At 45.4% G+C, this 18473-nt stretch overlaps 1 protein-coding gene across 1 annotated transcript; it reads left to right on the forward strand.

The window, feature by feature from the left end:
• Positions 1–1280: 1280 nt before the first annotated feature.
• Positions 1281–17361, forward strand: IL7R (interleukin 7 receptor). The gene is made up of 8 exons (XM_075527189.1): positions 1281–1374; positions 7117–7255; positions 8587–8741; positions 10434–10588; positions 11666–11843; positions 12688–12778; positions 14719–14794; positions 16200–17361. Exons 1-8 carry the CDS (start codon positions 1284–1286, stop codon positions 16701–16703), a joined length of 1389 nt encoding a protein of 462 aa, XP_075383304.1. The 5' UTR covers positions 1281–1283; the 3' UTR covers positions 16704–17361.
• The last annotated feature ends 1112 nt before the right edge of the window (positions 17362–18473 follow it).

The following is an 18473-nucleotide window of genomic DNA, read 5'->3' on the forward strand; positions in this document are numbered from 1 at the left end:
CTCCAACACAAAGATTTTTTGGTGCAGCCAGGACTGTGCCAGAGCTCGCTCTCCTCTTTCAGGTCTTCAGCTCACTTGTAGTTAGCCACATCAGTCAGCCGTGTACGTGGCCCTGCATTACGCTCTAGCGTGCGTTGGTGTATACAGCCACAGAAAGTGTGCGAAGGAAATACTTAACACCTCTTTTATCTTCCGCTTTCTGCTTCGGCTTTGTCCAAAGCCTGAAAAAATGTGAGATATACCACTTTGTTCTCAGGAGCTAAGTCTTGCAGGATTAGTCTTTTAAATCACAGCTTTTCTGGGTCAGCATTGCCTTATGTGGGACTTCATAGAATCACAGAATGGTTTGGTTTGAACACTTCCAGTGATGGCGTGTTCACAATTTCTCTGGGCAACCTGTCCCAGTGTTTCACCACCCTCATTGTAAAAGATTTCTTCCTCATATCTAGTCTGAATCTACCCTCTTTTAGTTTAAAGACATTACCCCTTGTGCTACCGCTACAGGCCCTGCTCAAAACTCTTCCCCCATCTGTCTTATAAGCCCCCTTTACGTACTGGAAGGCTGCTATAAGGTCTCCCCGGAGCCTTCTCTTCTCCAGGCTGAACAACCCCAGCTCTCTCAGCCTTTCCTCATAGGAGAGGTGCTCCAGCCCTCGGATCATTTTTGTGGCCCTCCTCTGGACCCGCTCCAACAGGTCCATGTCCTTCCTGTGCTGAGGGCTCCAGAGCTGGACGCAGTACTGCAGGTGGGGTCTCACCAGACCGGAGCAGAGGGGCAGAATCACCTCCCTCGACCTGCTGGCCACGCTGCTTTTGATGCCAACACTTACAAATAAATAACAGCAATCACTTAGTGTTTCACAGCTGGAAGATTTTTCTCTCTTGGACCTGTGTACCTCCATTGAGAGGAAAGTGGATGAGAGGACTAAACCATGCTCTCAGAGAAATCAGCAGCAAAAATTCCACTACCCACGTCAGGAGCACCATCCATGAAACGTGCTTCTGACCCACTGGACTTGACCAGATTTGGCCCAATGAGTCAATGGACCTGATCCAGAAGGTCCTTAGTTTTGAAGTGGGAAGCATGTTTCAAAGTAAAAGCTCTGCAAATATCTTCACACTGGCTTCCTGCTCTCTGCCACTAGTCATCCTTGTCGGCATGTTTACATTTCCCCTTGCCTGCGGTCTCTTTATCAGGCAATGGGTTTGTTCTGCGTCTAGTATAAAATAAGTGAGTGCGGGTTTCGCACACACACATACTGCACACATGCAGCGTGCTCAGGATGACACAGACGAGTACAGTATTGAGCATTTTTGTCTTGTTTCTTCACACCACTTTTGGGGAAAGTGGTTGTACCTCAGCAGATGGTGATGGTGAGTCATTTAATCTTCATCTTTCCACTCATATATCATCTTGAAAAACCTGAGTTAAGAGCTCCAAAATGCAACTGCTGGGTTAAATGTTTTAGTGTTTTAGCCTCCAGTCTCTTTCTTTTAGTGCCAGTACCCGAGGTGGATGTGGAACTGAAGGGTACCTATTTAATTTAATTCCCAAGGCTCCTGTCCTTGTAACACCCAAGTTTGTATGAAATAAGGGAGACCATAGCTGTATGCAGAGGGCATGCGAGATCGTATGCAGAGGGCATGCAAGATCGGACCTGTTAATCCTCTCTCATTGTATCTACTGTTTGTGTGAGGAGTTGTGCCTGGGAGCGAGGAACTGCTCCACTCTTCTGCAGTCCACGGTCACTCTGAGCTGCTGTCAGAGGGGAGTGAGGTTCTGGCTTCTCTTGCTCTTGGCAGTTTCCCCCAAAGAAAATGTTTCAATGTGCACCAAACTTGGCCCAAACTGTTCCACTTCAAAGGACAAACTTTTTCTCTTTTTCTTCAAGCAGTTGCATCAGGTATATCTGGGGGATAGTCCCAGTCTCCCTTGTAGTATGGCTGAAGCAGCAATTCAGCCAGGGGGTTCTCACAGCTCATCACTAAGAGCATTCATCCCTTACTCAGCAAATAATTATAAATTAATTCAACAGCTTAAATTTAGTTTTATTGCAGATTTCATTATCTCGTTTGGAGAAGTGAAAATTATTTAGCAGCATCAAAATCAAAACTTGAAACATAAAGAGCAGCAATAAAGCCACTGTTTCAGTCTGCTGTTCCTTTTCTCAAAAGGAAGCTGAAAAATTGGATTTACAGATTCAGTCCCTAATCTGTTAAATTCTTACTTGTCTAATACTAAACAAACAGCAGTGACAGAGCTTGTTGCACTGTGCCTGAAGGACATGGTCAGTTGCTCAGTTACTGGTAGTTTTAGGGGTCCATTGTTTGGGAGCAAAAGAGTTTTTGGGTTTTAGGAAGATAATGGCTGTTTTCCTATGCTATCTCACAGACAGAGAATCTCATTTTCCCCTGTGTGACATGTATTATAACATGTATGTATGTACACATATGTACATACATACATATATACATAGATAGGATATGCATGATAAGTTTTTAGTTAGAAGAAAACAGGGAGTGGCTCAGAACTGCATCTAACAACTTTGTTTTTTCTATTTGCCTTTTATTTATACAATCTGCAGCTGTTTAGAGTCAGCTTTGGCAAGCAGCTAGGGTGGTGAGTGGTCAATGCTAATGATTTATCATTGGTGTCATTGAAATCTTCAGGACTTCCCAAAAGCAGATATGACCAGACCTTTCTTTGTTTTGTCACTAACTTCCAGTAAACCATAATTTGTTTAGAATTAAAGACAAACAGATTCAGAAAATCCCCACTGAGCAATTAGCAGCTTTTATGATTTCTTTATGAGTCTTGTGGGTTTGGCCAACAAATTAAACAATCTAGGGTAAAATCACCCCGATGGATGTTTGGCTTTCACTCTTCACCTTTCCGACTCGCCCTGTGTCCTGGCAAAGTGCCACCAGCCAACGCAGACATGAGCTCACCCTTTCTTATGGGCAGAGGAGGGAAAAGCTCCTTGCAGCACTTGCCTTCATCTCTTCCTCTTTTCTGAGCGGCAGACTGCCTCCCAAGCACTGTCCCCCAGCCTGGCAGAGGTGGCGGAGATCCCCCAAAGCCCTAAAAGACCTACAAGCAGAGCTAAGAAGGGGCAGCCACAGAGGTGCAGGCGGGCACGGGCAGGGGAAGCAGGGGCAGCAGCCTGCAGGCTCTCATGGGCAGGACGGCTGGCTTCAGTGGTCCTCCTACCCAGACTTGTATGATTTGTCCAACCCACACCAAAACCCTTGCGATTAAAATGAGTCCTGCCTGAATCAGATCAGCACTAGAGATTTCGCATTACTCTGTCCATGGAGACAGTCACTTCATTGACTTTGGGAATTTGGTCACTGGTCCTGCAGGTGCTTAGCAGTGCCTTTGGTTTCACATGGTGTTGCTAGTCCCAGTGGCTTCAGAGCTTAAAGCTGAAGCATATCCACAGCCTCTGCTAACACTCATCTCTTGGTAAAGGCTCATGAGATTCCTGCTGTGATTTGAACCATCCTACCGGGTGTTGCCCAAACCCAAGAGACAAGCATTCTGTGAAGGACCTGCCATGGCTGTAGCTACAAGAGCAGTTTTTCTCCCACTAGAATCGCCCCACCTCAAGCCCTGCCTTGATTTCAGCAGAGGCAGGCTCAGGGCTCTGCCTGGTCTGGGCTTCTCAAGGAAAAAAATATAATCTTGTAAACTTTTAATTGTCTGAAGAGTCCTTAGCACTGTGAGTCATGTTAGAGTCATCAAAACCATTTACGTAGCAAACACATTCATGCGTGGTGGTTCTGAGGTTTAGGAAAGAAGTGTAACTGAGGCTACATGCATATTTATGTCAGACAAAAAAATTACTGTCAGCCCATGGAGGAACCATACCAGAAAAATAATTTCAAATTGCTTACTTAACACCATTCATGAGGTTTAATTATCATATATTCTATGGTTAGGATGTTATTTCCGTGAATAAGTAACCATGTAATCACAATGTCAAAGTTCAGTGTCAAAGAGGTAAAGTCAGCTTTCCTCCCAGTGCGGCACCAAAGGTGCACTACACTGGTTGAATATTAAATGGCTGTTTGAACTGCAAGACAAAACCTTTTTCTTTCTTTTCATTTTGCAGTCAGCCTGATAGAGAATTAATTAAAATTTCTGTCATTTTTCAGCAAAGCAGTAGCAGACAGCTGAAATATTTTTTCTGATATGCCATTTATTAATGATTACCAGTTTTGTGTGTTTATGCAAAATCTGGTATAAGTAGTTAGCATATACAGAGAGCACCAAGCAGTCTCTCTCTCTTATATAAAGGAAGATCAGTCATCCTAATTCATAAGTTTTAAAGTTGTCTTGAGGTAGCTATGAGTATAAATAAGCCAGTCTTCTGGCAGTTGCAAGTGAAGCCTTAGAGAGGCATAAAATGTCACATATCTGTGCATGTGAGCTTTGGGTGTATCTATCTATATAGAATATGGGACTTTTCAATTTTATACATATTCATTTCAGCTTCCTAGTTACCCCTTGAATTTTGAATATGTGTATATCTGTATGCACACACTTTTACCCACAAATATGTAACTTTATGTAATATACATTTCTGTACATGTATATCTGCCCAGACAGCTCAGGGCTGCCTTGGTCAAGACTCTCACCTGTGTGAAACTGCTGCAGGGCTTGTTCTAGGGCTGCGCTGACCTCTGTGTCCCTCTCGTGAATGTGATGGTCAAATAGAGCGGCTTTGTACAGCACCTGCTTTGTCTGTGTCTGTGCTGCACAGCTTAGCCCCTCAAAGCAGCAGTGCTGGTGGAAGATATGACATTTCCTTGTCCTTCAGGGAGAGCTGGGCTCTCCTTGGGACAGATCCCACCAGAGCTGCAGCGAGAAGGGAAGACCAGTAATTGCTTCTCAGCAATTGCTCGTGGTGGCAAACGGCCACTAAATCATAGCTCGGGGAATAGATCTGCCTCTGGGTTCTGGATCAGTGCAGCATTGGATGCTCCTGTCCCTCCTGCTGCCCACCACGGGTGCTGGTGGCAGCAGCCCCCTTCCTAGCCCCTGCCTGCACTGCTTTTGTGTTTTTCTCTGCATTCCTGACCGACTTCTGAATTTCTTCTTTCACGCAAAATCCAGCTCCAGATGCACCTCAGCTCCAAGGTCAGGAGGAAACACTGCCGATAGTGAACCTGTGGGGTGATGCTCTTTACTTACATTTTAAAGCAATCAAAAAACTCTCCCCTGCTTTCTCCCTGCTGTCAAACCATGACCATTTTGGATCTTCAGATGTGCTCCCACGCCGGACAAGGTCTGGGTCTCCCTGTACACTGGCAGGATTGGCCAGGGATCACAGGACATCACTGGCAGGACTACGAATCATGGTATCCAAGTAGCTGGTCACCCCTCAGTGATCCGATTCAACGTGGGTGACAGCAGAGATGACCATCATTTTCTCTGGGAGGGATTTTCCATTGGAAATGTTTCCACGGGCATTTCCCCACACTGTTTGTGAGTGTGAGTCACTGATGTCCCCGGAGCAGCCAAGGTCTTGTTCTCGCTGCAGCAGGTGCCCCGCGTGGCAAGGGCACGTCTGAGGGGTGGGTAGGAGAGGACCAAGCAGGGGATTGGGAACAGGCCCTGGACACGGGGAAGAGCGTTATGTATCATCAGAGCTACCCTTAACCACTGGTAAAAGGAGACAGAGGCATTCTGCCCCGAGGATCTGCTCAAGGGGTCATGGCAATAACCCTTTCCCTGTCCACTTGGCTATGGTGGGTGAGATTTCACGAAATGAGGCTGAACTGGCGGTTTCTGCCGGAGAGGACTCCTCTCAGAAGCATCAGTTTTTGCTTCACTGACCTCATACCTGCCAAGTGTAGGACTTGAGACATATGCTCTTAGTCAAATCGCGATTGTTTTATTAGTCATCGAAGCAAATTTGCAGGAAGCCACGCATTCTGGCAGAAAGTCTGAGCTTTCCCTCCTGAGCCCAAATTTGTGACATTTCAGAAAACTTTGCAGTACAATCAAAATGGGGCTTAATTGCTTCATGACACCAAAATACTCTTGCTTTCCTAAAACCACCCATATAATTTTCCATTCTTCCCAGGAACCTGGTGAGAGGCCAGACCTTCACAGCACGGGCAGGGGCAGAGCAGGGGCAGGAAGATGCTGCTCGGGCACTCTCAGCCGTCTGTGAGGCGGCTGGTCCTGATGCAGGTGCAGCAATGGCAACTGCCGAGCATGCATCCTCGGCTGTGGGTCTGCCACTTCGGAGCTACAAGGCGTTTGATGTACTTTCAGGCTGTCCCGAGCCGAAATTTCCATACAAATAACTCCCGTTGCAACGAGCCCTTGCTCTCGAGCAGACGTTAGCCTCGAGCATCAGCCCCAGACACCTCTGGCAGTAACCGTGCGAAGTATATCCCCCAGTGCATGTTTCTGTCCTGTTTATTTTCAAGACTGTTTTGGTCCTTGACTTGAATATTCTGCTTTTCAACAGGCATCATGAACATGTCTTGCTTTCCTTTGCATGCCCAAGGGTAGCAGCATTTTGTGGCTCCTAATAGGAAAACCTGTTTAAGAAAGTTCTGAAATTATTTTCAGATGGAGTAGGTCCCGCTTTTATCTTGGTATAAAGTTTATCTGTAACTTTTAAAATGAGAATTCCCCTGTCCCTGGCTAAAACTTAGGAGGAATTAAACTGAAGAGCAGGCAATATATTTTCTCTGTTTTGCACTTGATGCTGGGACTTTTTAACAGAGGTTGCCAGGTTGACATCAGTGCCCTCTTTGCCCGTGATTAATAGAAAAGAACAGACATAAGGTGTCTCGTCTGACCAAACCATCTGCGACACTATGTCTTTTTATAGCTCACAGACCAATGATGCAGAATGTACCTTTGTGCCTGGTAAGTGGGTGGGCTTCACTGGCATGCAGGGAGAGCGACCTTGAAAGGTGCAAGTGGCTTTTAATTTCATTTTGAACAAGCTTTCTTTGCTTCTTACAAAACAGGTGGGTTGATCCTCTTCCTTTCAGGCAACCACATAAAGACACAACCTCGTATACAGTGGAGCTGCAAATCAAATACACTCATGGGTTTGCCTCAGTAACATCCTGCAAATCTCTCCTTAGGGACTTTTGGAGATGATGAACCAGACAATTTTGACATCGACTGCTTCAGCCAGCTGGAATTTAAGGATTCCTATAGCAGCCTGACCTGCAATTTTACCGAGCTGCCTCCTCACAACACTAACTATACCCTGGCCCTGTGGTAAGTGCTGTCAGTCTGTCCTTTGGTAAACTTCTGGGATGTGAAATGCTAAGCACCAGTGAGTCATGTTGCCATATGCTGGGAAACAGGAGCAGCAAAGCTAGACAAAATTCTGTTTCAGAGTGTTTTACCAAGTTTGAATACTATATTCAGCAAAGAACAAGAGTTTACTGAAACAGAACTCAACTCCCTAAGAAGAAAAAAAATCAGCTGGAAGGGTCTGTAAAGGGCATTATAACATCTCCAGTAGTCCTGATCTTGCCTCTGTTGCTCTGGAACACCTGTAATTACGGATGTAGCCCAGCATCAACTGAGAGCATTTTTCCTTTAAATTAAATGATATCTTAAAAAACCCAAACCTAGCCTTCATCAAGTGAAAAGTAAAAATGTTTCTGAAGAGGTAGATCCTTTCAAAATTCTTTGCCAAGAAGGCTGCAGGGAAAATGCCTTTATCTAGGTCAAGACGAAAATTAAGCGACTGTCTTCGCACACACAGACATGCAAAAACCACACCAGAATGAGTATACAAAAACCCAACAGTTACCAAACACATCCGTCATCTCCACTTCTTGTTGAGGCCTTGAAACTCTTTTCCACCATTTTTTTTAACTGATGCACCTAGCTGAAGAAGCTCAGATTTTGTTTCTCTAGCATACTTCTGCTTTTCCCTTTGCCTGTTTTTCCTGAAACTGAAAGTTCTGTGGCAGCCAGCAAAAGAAGTGGATTTTTTTTTTAATCTGGTTATCCTAATCACGACTTAATTTTTTACACCTAGTTTATTAGAATTTTTCTATTTTTATGGGATTTATTCTGGATTTTGACTGAAATTTTATGACAGTCCTCAAACACACAAGTCACACAGATGGAGGAACACATAGATATATTTTCACTTCTGAAACTGTGCCATATGACTCCTTCATGACCTGGCTGACTGTTGACCCTGTATTTGCTACCACTTCAGTCAATAAGAAATTTCTCTTTGTCTTCAGTGAGCATCCAAACCTATCGCCCTATATTTAAAAATGGCAGCAGTAAAATAATTTTTTAAAATACAAAGGTTTTTAACACATACATGTCCAATTTAATAATTGCATTTTTTTCTTGGAGAGCTCCAGGACTCTTACTGTGACTCACATCACTTTATTATTGTGCTCAAAGACCATAAGGAAAAACACTATCAATCTTTTAAACTCCTTATTTGCATGGCATTTTTTTCTTATTTCACATGGAGTCTCCCTTCAGTTAATGTGAAATGAGCATCCAGGATTCGTCCCTTACTATGGCATAGTAAGACTGAGAAGAAATTAACGTTGTGTCACTTTGGTCAACAGTACCAAGGAAGACAGCAATTATGTGTGCTTCAATATGGAGAAACAGGAAGATGCATATTTCTTACAATTCACGGATATACTCTCAAAGACAGACATTTGCATGGACTCTGAGATGAAAAGAAGGGTCTGCAGGAGCCTGGTTGTAACTGAAATTGGTAAGACACTTAATATTTTGGACTTTTTTAAGATATAAGTGTTACTGGGGGAAAAAAAAATAGCCCAGCACAAAGCCTAAGCGTCAATCTGGATGACATAGAGGCAGTATAAAATAGCATCCTAGCAGGGCATGTAGCCCGGACTGGGTTGTAAGGAGAGTGTGGTGTTCCCCTTGCTTCAAAGCCAAACACGATTAACCTCCATTCAAAACGTGCAGCTGAATTCTGGCTGATGGTAACACTCTGCCCAGACCTGGGCGTAGACCGAATCGTGCACACGGGTGAAGCAGCTGATCCTGAGCGTGGATGAACCGTCAAGCAGGGACATTTTGTTCTTCTCTTACTAGGGATCGTGCAGTTTCAGGACTGACCACGCCAAGTCTAGCACGAGCTCGGTAGCACAGGGACCGCAAGGTTGCAAGATCTCACTTTTTCACACCTTGTTTTTTGGTGGAGTCTGTTGTCTGAAAGAGGTGCTCGGGCATCCTGCAGCGCAGAAGGGACACTGAGAGCCCATGAATGGACTCGTCAAAGCCATGTTGGGGACCTGCCTGAGCCAAGAAGTAGGGAACTCGGGGAAGAGGGGCTTCTTAGGACTTATCCCTCCTGGGAGCTGGTCTCATTCAAGGGCTGCAGAGAAGCCCATGTAGGGCGGCTCTGTTCTGCTTTGGTGCCACGTTGCTTTGCCTTACTTTGGCAACAGGCACTGCAACATGTCCCTCTTGTGACACATTTCCCCCCAGTCCAGTAGCTTTGTAACAATCTTACATTACCTCTCAGTTTACATTACCTCTCAGTTTACATTACCTCTCAGTTAACAGGCCAGCGGGGACCATCTCTGGTGGTCTCTCCTCTAGAAACTGTAGGTTCTGCATAGAAGGATTAAGTATTTGGGGGCTGCAGAAGGAGTGGGCATAATTTCTGGCCATATGCATTTTCCTGAGAGGAGAGAGGTGTGGGCTCTCTGTTCCTGCGAGACTGACGTACGCGGCGCAGTCAGGAAGCCTCGGGGGCACAGACACAGGTCCCTGCGGACCTCAGGCACATCCAGCTCAGGCACAGCTTGGGGAGAGTCCCGAGGGCTGCATGTTGGACTTGATGTACTTGCACGGATGGTCATTTGACGCAGTGTCCTGCAGACCAGGTCAGGTGTGGGTTCATAGCAAAGGCCTGGAGGCACAGCCCCCTCTGCTATATCTAACGCTGTCGTACTTTGTCCCTTTCTCTGTGCCATCACTCCGACAGCCACCAGCAGTTGTACCCGTGCCCAGTTTGCTCCTCAGTGCCTTCCTACTAGACCAGCGATGGGTTTTGCCATGGGGTCTCCATCTCAGAGCACTGGTTAGAGTGCTGGATAGAATTTCAGGTCTTCAAGCAGTGCTATTGCAGGGGTGGGCACGCTCAGGAATTGCTTTCCAAGACTAAATGTCACATGCCCAGGAGGTGCCATCCCTGCTGGTCACACTGCTGTTCCAGCAGGTCAAAACCAAGCCCCTCTCAGGACCAAGGTGTAAGGATGAGCTGGGGCTGAGCATTGATGCTCGCCCAGCTCGGGCCAGCCCTCGCTCAAGATAGGTCACCCTGCAGGGGGTGTGACCTGGAGTGGGCCTTTTTTTTAACTTTTCAAAACCTGTTTATTTTGTAGTAACATTTTTCTACTCCTGTTATATTCTGGTTTATTATCATTTGCAGTTAAGCCTGAAGTACCATTCGATATCAAGATCACATACCAAAAGGAAGCAAATGAATACCTTATTCATTTTAGCACGCCACACTCATGGAAGAAATACTTAAAGGACAAATTAATACACCAAGTAGCGTACCGGCAGGAAGAAGGCACTTGGAAGGTAAGCGATGATGTATTCATGAGTTTACACTAATTTCCAAAATTAAATGTTATCAGAAATACCACTATCATGTAAAAACCCTCGAATCTGCATTTCTGCAGTTCTCCAGCTGAAAACTTGGAAAGGTGCAATATTTGGCACTTGGAAATTTCATCAGTTGAAAAAATTCCAGACCGACAGCACCCATGCCTGTTAGGCGCTTCTCTGGACTAATGAAGTTGCATTCAGTTGGGCTTTGCAGTGGGAAGAGAAGACATAATGTAACAAACCATCCTAAGTGTTTGGATGGCTTGCTCTTTGCTACGATGGTTTTGCTCTTATTTTCTGTGCTCATCAGTCAGTAAATCGTATGACCGCTTTCCTTATTCAGCAACAGTTTCTTCGTGTCCCTTTTCCACTGAGCCTCTCCAGGCTTCCAGTGCAGCCCTGCAGCTCTCCCACCCTCAGACCAAGTTTCAGGCTGCACCTGCCTGTGAACTGGATCTGGTTTGGGCTGCCCAGCTGCTGGAACCTCTGTGTCCCCTGTCACAAGAGCAGCCGTGCAAACACTAGTCCGGATGGGGGGTGTTTGAAAGCATGGACTATACCCGGTTTTTACGGAGGGAACATGGGAGAACTGTAACTAGAAAAAGAAAAGGATTCAGGCAACCCAATACATTGAAATGAAGAGCACCAGAGCTGCACTGTTGCATTTCAGCTTCTTTCCTGTAGCTGCTCTTTCAGAAGTTGTCTTTTTCTGCTGCACAAATGTATTTTTTCCCCTCTCTCTTCCGAGCCTTCCCAGGGAAGCATGTATTTCCCACTGCAGCGTCGGCAGTAGCAAAGCACAGTTAATACTTCCAGCTGCTTTCCAAAGAGCTTTTACCTGGCGTTAGGCTCTCTTCTCAATACTGTCTGCACTATATTGCTGTTAAGCTAGACTGATGCCGTGATGACCACCTGTATAATAACCAAAGACACGGAGCTAACAGCACAGTATTGCAGGGATGCACCTGATCTTGCACATTTTGCTGAAACTCAAAGATACCTTTCCCGTGTCTTCTAGAAAAATAATTGGGATTTTTTTTGTGTGTTTAGACAATAAAGTCGCCATACCTGCAGGTAAAATTACTGGGGAAAAACCTCGAAAACGATGCATCGTATGAGGTGAAAGTACGTTCGCAGCCCAACGGAGATTTTTTTAAGGGCATGTGGAGCGAATGGAGCACTTCCAAGAGCTTCAGGACCGCAAAGGAGCAGCACTCCACAGAGAGCTGTAAGGGCAGAAGCCACTTTGGTCCACCTGGAAGAAAGCAGAGCTAAGGGTCCTCGGCTCCCCGGCCAGCCCTGGCGGCAGCAGTGAGGAGAGCGTGGGGAGGGAAGAGCCTGTGGCCACCGCAGGGCCAGCCCTCACAGGCACCAGGCACCCCAGAAAGCGGCTGTATTGCTCTGGTCTGGGGCTGACTCTCCGCGTGAAGTTAAATCTCACTCAAGGGCGATTAGATCAGATGAAGTGTTGCTGTAAGGGCATGAGGGGGGTGCAAAGGGAGGTGAAGGCTGACTCACTCCTGCTTGCTGCCTGCTGGCCTGCAGGAAGAAGGACCAGCTTGCACTGAGCATTTTAGGTAAGGCACAAAGAGCGGTGAAACAGGACCTATTTCAGGGCCCTGGATTTGTGTGCGAACATGGCACATAAATCACAAATATGAGACAGAATAAAATCTCATCATTGCACTTGTAGACAAGAATAATTCTTCTGGTCCTTGGGGTCACTTCAGTCCCCAGGGGCACCTTGGCATTACGTGTGTTCGAAGTCACTTCAGCGCTGCTGTAAGGACGCGGTCAGCGCTGGCTTCAATGTGCTGGAGGTGCTTCAAGCTGCTTTAATCCAACCTGGGAACCCAGCGTGGAGGTCAGCCAAGTGCTGATGCTCTGGCAGCCTACCTCTTTCCTCCTTCAGGGAGGCAGGAGAAATGTACCACTGCACTTTGTCCAGTGATAGGCAAGTGCAATGCTTGGCATTAATTCCTAATTTATTGTCTGAAGAGACATTACAGTTATGGTGGCTTAACAGTGAGACATTTACATGCATTGGCTGATGTTCTTTTTTTTTTCTCTAGATAGCAGTGTGGTCATGGTTATACTCTCCATACTGGGGTTCATGCTGTCCATTGTCATGATTGTCCTGATCATAACTTTTTGGGAAAACAGGTAATCTAAGTCTCTTTGTATCAGAAAAAGTGTTGGAAGCCAATCCTGTTCTGACAGTCGTATTGTTTTCCCTGTTATACTTGTGAACTATTCTCTTTCCTTCTCTAGACCTCTGTATCAAGCCAAAGGCAGGCAAAGAGTAGAAGTGGGCAACACAAGAGAGGGTATTGGCAGGCAGAAGATGACCTGCCACTTTGAGCAGACTTCAGTCTTGGGCTCAAAACACTGGGACTTTTGGGGAGCTGAAGTCACCACGAAACACAGAGTTGGTGTCTCACTGGAGGCAAATTTGACTCAAAAGCTTCAAGCAAGATCCAGAAAAGAAAGCGACCTGTGGGTTTTAGTAAAGTCCCAAGAGGTGTGGAAACAGTATACTGGGGACATTGTCTCTTTCCCTTTCATAGGCTGAGTCAGCAGGGTGTTTGCTCTGCAGCGCTTTCGAAAGCAGCAAGGCAGAGCTCTCTGCAACACGGGTTTGATGGTGTCAGCCACCAGCCCAGTCGGGTCCACATCCAGCCAGCCATGTGGCGAAATCAAGGTCTACATCCCCCACCAAAGCAGTCACGGCACAAGTGTGACTGGAGATACATTCATTACACAGGCAGTCCTTTGCCTGCGTTGTTTTTTTTTCATATATTGGCTACACAGCAGTAGAGAGATACCTGTAAATATATTTTTAAATACGTGGCTATATATGCTTATATAGAATAGATAGTTGACAAATTTAAGAAAATGAATAGATACGTAGATAATCTGGTAAAACCAGAATCTGAAGTGAAAAAGTTTAACCACAGGAGATGAACCCCTCGCAAGGCAGAAAGTCCAGGGCTGTTTGGTGGCATTCAGAGTGGCCCGTCCATGACATCCAGCTCCACTGACATCCAGAGCGATGGCTGCATGCAAGCTGGTTTTTGGGGACAACACTTGGGCTGTGCTAACTCCTGAATTACACACAGGGATTGCATCGGAATGTGCTAGTTGTCCCCAGTCAAACCATGCCAAGAACAACTTTGATAATTAAACATTTTAGACACTGGAGTTATCTGCCAGGGAATGCTCCCTGGTGCTGTTTTATTTGCAAGTATACATGAAGCTTGAGATTTCTAACTCTTGCTTTTTACTGTTGCTGAGCACCTGCAGTTCTCTAACTTTGCTAGAAGTTCTGCTTATGTAAAACTGCTGAAAAAAACAGGCTTTTAGATGGTGAGACTTTTTGAACCCAGACATTTCCCTTTTAAAAAGAGAAGGGTTTTACATATGTGGGTATATATACCCACATATACCGACACATGTATAAAACGAAATACATATTCATATACATCTATAGCTATACTTATATCACTGCAACATTGAATGTCAGTTGGGCAATATTCTCTAGGTGCATCACAGCTGAGGGTTTCCAGCAGCACAACACAAGAACTTCACTAATCAAGGCAGTAAAAATGAGACCTGTGGGAAAAGGCTACAATACAGGTATCTGAAGCACAGATAGCTGGCCAAGGAGTGGGACAATATGCAGTTCTTTGACTTACATAAACATGCAGAGGCAAATATCAGCAAATTTGCACTTTAACCACAGCATCTTTTTTCACTTGCAAAAATTGGTTTCACCATGCAAAACCCTGTTAACACAGCTAGATGCAAATAAGCTCTTCACCAGCATAATTTGATGCTTTTCCAGTTTTTGGTGAAGTGTCTTCCTTGAATTGTGGCACTTTGTGCACTCAAAAGAATAATGACTATTCGGTGACCTTTATAACTCCTCTTCTCCTGTCTTTGTTTTATTCTGAGACTGCTTTGTCGTTATTCTGGGTAATGCAAGCCAGCCCTAAGGCCTTGTGAGAATTAGTAACAATGACACAATATGAACCTCTGATATCTCAACATGTCCCTCTTTTTGCTGCTGTTGAACCCCTTTTTGTCTACTGTTGCTGTTTCAGGATCAAGCCTGCTGTGTGGCCAAATCTTCCTGATCATAAAAAAACACTGGAGCAACTATGCAAGAAGCCAAAAAACGTATGTACTTCCCCTGTTGTTTTCACCTCAGTATAGACTATTGGGAACAAAATTAACACTCGCGGGAGACACTACATGCATTTGCTGCATGAACTGGACATCTTTCAGAAATCACTTCTACATTTCACTAAAGAGAGCCCACATTTGCACAGGCAGATGCTAGCCAAGGGCATGGAAATAACAGACAGTTCAACCAGTGCCTGAGCTTTGACTTGCGCAAAGGAACTACAGAGGGCTGGAGAACTTGATATATGAAGAAAGGTTGAAGGAACTGAGTTTGTTTATAGAAAGAGGAAGCTCTGGGTGGGGACTACTAATCACAACCTTCCAATACCTAAAGTCTAGGTTAGAGAGATGGTGGAGGTGCTCTCATCACAGGGCTGCATGGTGACAGGACCAGAAGCAACAGGCACATGTTGCTTTAGGGCAAACTTCATCTGGATGTAAGAAAAAAACCTTTCTCCATGAGAACAATTGAACATTGTGTAGGTTGCCCAGAGAAAAGGTAGGCTCTCCTTTGCTGGAAATGTTCAAGGCTTGGCTCGATAGGGCTCTGGATAACCCAGTCCAGGTCCTGCTTCTGGCAGAAGGTTGGACCAGTTGGACTCCAGAGGTCCTTTCCAACCGAGACGCTTCAGTGATTCTATGAAACTCTGATCATGGGGCTGGATGGGGACCCTTTGCAAACATCCCTGGCGATGCCTGTGTACCCTTACACAGCCAGCAGAATTGCTCAATACACCATGCAGTACATGAACAGCTCTGCCAGATAAAAGCCAGATGGACAAATGTCACAAACTGTAAGGTGTAGGTAGGCAACTAACCCGTTGCCTTCAAACTGTGCGTCTGGTGCATTTTTTCACTAAGAAACTAATCAGCGCTGTTCTCTCCAGTTGGTATATTATTAGCATGTTCTTAATTTAATAAGAGGTCTAAGACGACCCTCCCACCTCCCCTGTGCTCCCCAGTGCAGGGGATTCCTAATGTGTTTCAGGAAGTTGTGGCAAATTTTTACTTCCCTCACTGCTAAATTAGGAAGGTAAAACTGAAAGGAACCACCTGGGTCGGCACACTCATTCCCATGAAACGACAGGCGTGCAATAGATGCGTGGCTCAGAGAAGTCTCCAAAACACCAGTTCCCACCACATTGCGTAGAGCATAAAACACTCCCCAGTGGCACTGGCTGCAGGAGGGCACTGGATAGATTCAGATTAATATGGAAAAGGATTTTAAGCCACGTGATAGTTTATTCTCTGCTAACCTATTGTTCAGCCTGCTCAGGATTACTTTCAGAGTTAAAGAAATAATAAATACCCTTCTAAAATCAAATGAATTATCAAAGTACCTTTTCTCTTAAGCGAATACCCACTGTTAACTGACCGCGTTGTTCCCTTTGCCACGCAGAATTTTGATATAAGCTTTAACCCAGAGAGTTTTGGTTACGTTCATATCCATAAAGTGGACGGCATTCGAGCAAAAGCTGAACTGGAAAATTATCTGCAGCCATCAACTGCTCCAGAGACAAACATTCCAGAAAAATTTAGGAGCAAATCAGACCTGAAGATGATCCCTGCAATGACAGACAAGAGCAACCTAAACCTGTCTGTGACTTATGGAGGAATCTGGCCAGCTGAAGCCCTGCACAGACTCCTGGGCACCAGCCAGTTTGCAGTCCCCGAAGGAAACTGCGGCTCCAGCACATACGAGGTGTGCCACAGCAACGGGGTGTCCCTGTGCGATGATGGTTTCAACCTGTCCTCCGCTCCTCCCCCGGATCCCTCTGGCCAGCCTGGACCGGAGCCCCTAAGCGGTGACACCGTATCCCAGATGCTGCCTACCAGTGAAATGAGGTCACCAAACAATGAGGAAGCCTATGTCACAATGTCTAGCTTCTACAAAATTCAGTAAACTTTACAGGAATGACAGGGTACCATTTTTTTGTTAACACCAGCAGGACACTGAAGCTTTCTGTTTTGTTTTCCTGTGTCCTGTGAGTTCCCACCTCCACAACGCACCCTGCTTGCAGTGCAATGCTATACCTGCAAGGAAGTGGGTTTCCTATGTTTCAGTGATAAGTGGCCTAACCTCAGCTCTCAGTGTGCCGGTAGCAATCTCCACTGCAGCAGAAATTAAATTTCATTTAGCCTGACTTTAATCTTTAGGTCTGATTAATCCAGAGCAATGACACTGCAGTCCTAGCCGAGGATCACAGCATGTCTCGTAAAAGTTAATGAACTCTTCTGTTAACCTCTTGGTTGCAGTTAAGCTCTTATTAATGCCTAAGGAAGCAATACGGCAACAAATTCACATTAAATAGAATTCAAGCTCTTTTAAGCAGTGGTAGGTCAAGAGTATTTCCTCTGCAGTCAGTGGAAGTCCACAACTTTACAAAACACCAGTAAATGGAAGTTGCTATCAAGCATTAGGTGCCTGGGGATTCAGGAGCTTGGTGACCCCAAAGGGAGTTTGCTGACCCCCCAGAACAAAGGGCACATGGACTCACTTTAGGAAGATGTTTCCTCAGACTGGTTTGGTTTTATTTTTTTTGAGACGGATTAAAACAAAGCAAAACCCTACATGCTACTACTTTTTGCTATTGGTAAAGATCTGCCCCGGAGCCAATTACAGGATCCACAGGTACTTCTCCTAGTACTATATATTAAAGATCTTCAGTATTTCGTGTACTAGCAATGTTTAGCTAAGAAAACAAAACAAAATCAATGAAAAGCAAAGTACCAGCTCTTCCTACAAACTGAATTGGGGCTGTAAAATGCATGATGCTGTCTTTCTCTGCAGCTCTTGTGCAAGCATTAGTGCAGCATGTAAGTACTTTTCAGGACAGAAGGGCTGAGCAGATTGTGTTTGTTTACTAGCATTATTCCCAATGGCTGCAGCTGCATGAGAATACTTCGAATTTGGCTAGACAACGTTCTCATCTGACCTAGGAAGATGGATGGAGCGTCATGGATCCTGCCAGTGATCAGAAGACCTGTATTTTTTCATATATATATATATATATATATATATATGTACCTTGTAAATTGCCTGGAGATAGCTTTTTTTTTTTTTAACATTATGACGGAAATTTTTATTACATTATGGCATTATAAGGCATCCTGTTCCTTCCCATTCACCTTCCTCTGGACTCTGTGCCCAGCTCTAAGGGGTTCCCCACATGCTGCCACACAGAGATGGCTGAGCCACTTCACAGTCCCTCTGGGATGCTGCGCATTGCGGAGCACACACTTGGAGACAAAGCTGCTACAGCCACGTGGTTGCATGACTGATCAGCAGTGTGGCCATGGGACATCCAAGCTGCTTTGCCACGCTCTGGGACTGGGGTTCACCTCACTGTGCAGTCTCAGTTCCTCTAGCTGCTTGAAATGCTCCTGTACTGAAATGTATTCACGTTCCCAGAGTCTAAGGGTAAAAAGAGTCGTCTCTCATCCTCAGAGCTGCTCGAATTTGTTCTGACTGGTAATAACCTCTGAGATGTTGCTATATTTGATGTAGCCTGCTGGAGGAAAACAGCATTTCCAAGACAGCGCTCCACCTTCTCCACCTCCACCTGACGCCACGGAAACCTTCAAACAGGGACAACCTTACGGTCCTTGCATGCAAAGGGGACGAGGATTTGGCTCAAAGCATTCCAATGACATTTTTCTTGCCTTCATGTAT

The sequence above is a fragment of the Mycteria americana genome, chromosome Z (assembly GCF_035582795.1).
Source record: "Mycteria americana isolate JAX WOST 10 ecotype Jacksonville Zoo and Gardens chromosome Z, USCA_MyAme_1.0, whole genome shotgun sequence".
Lineage (NCBI taxonomy): Eukaryota > Metazoa > Chordata > Aves > Ciconiiformes > Ciconiidae > Mycteria > Mycteria americana.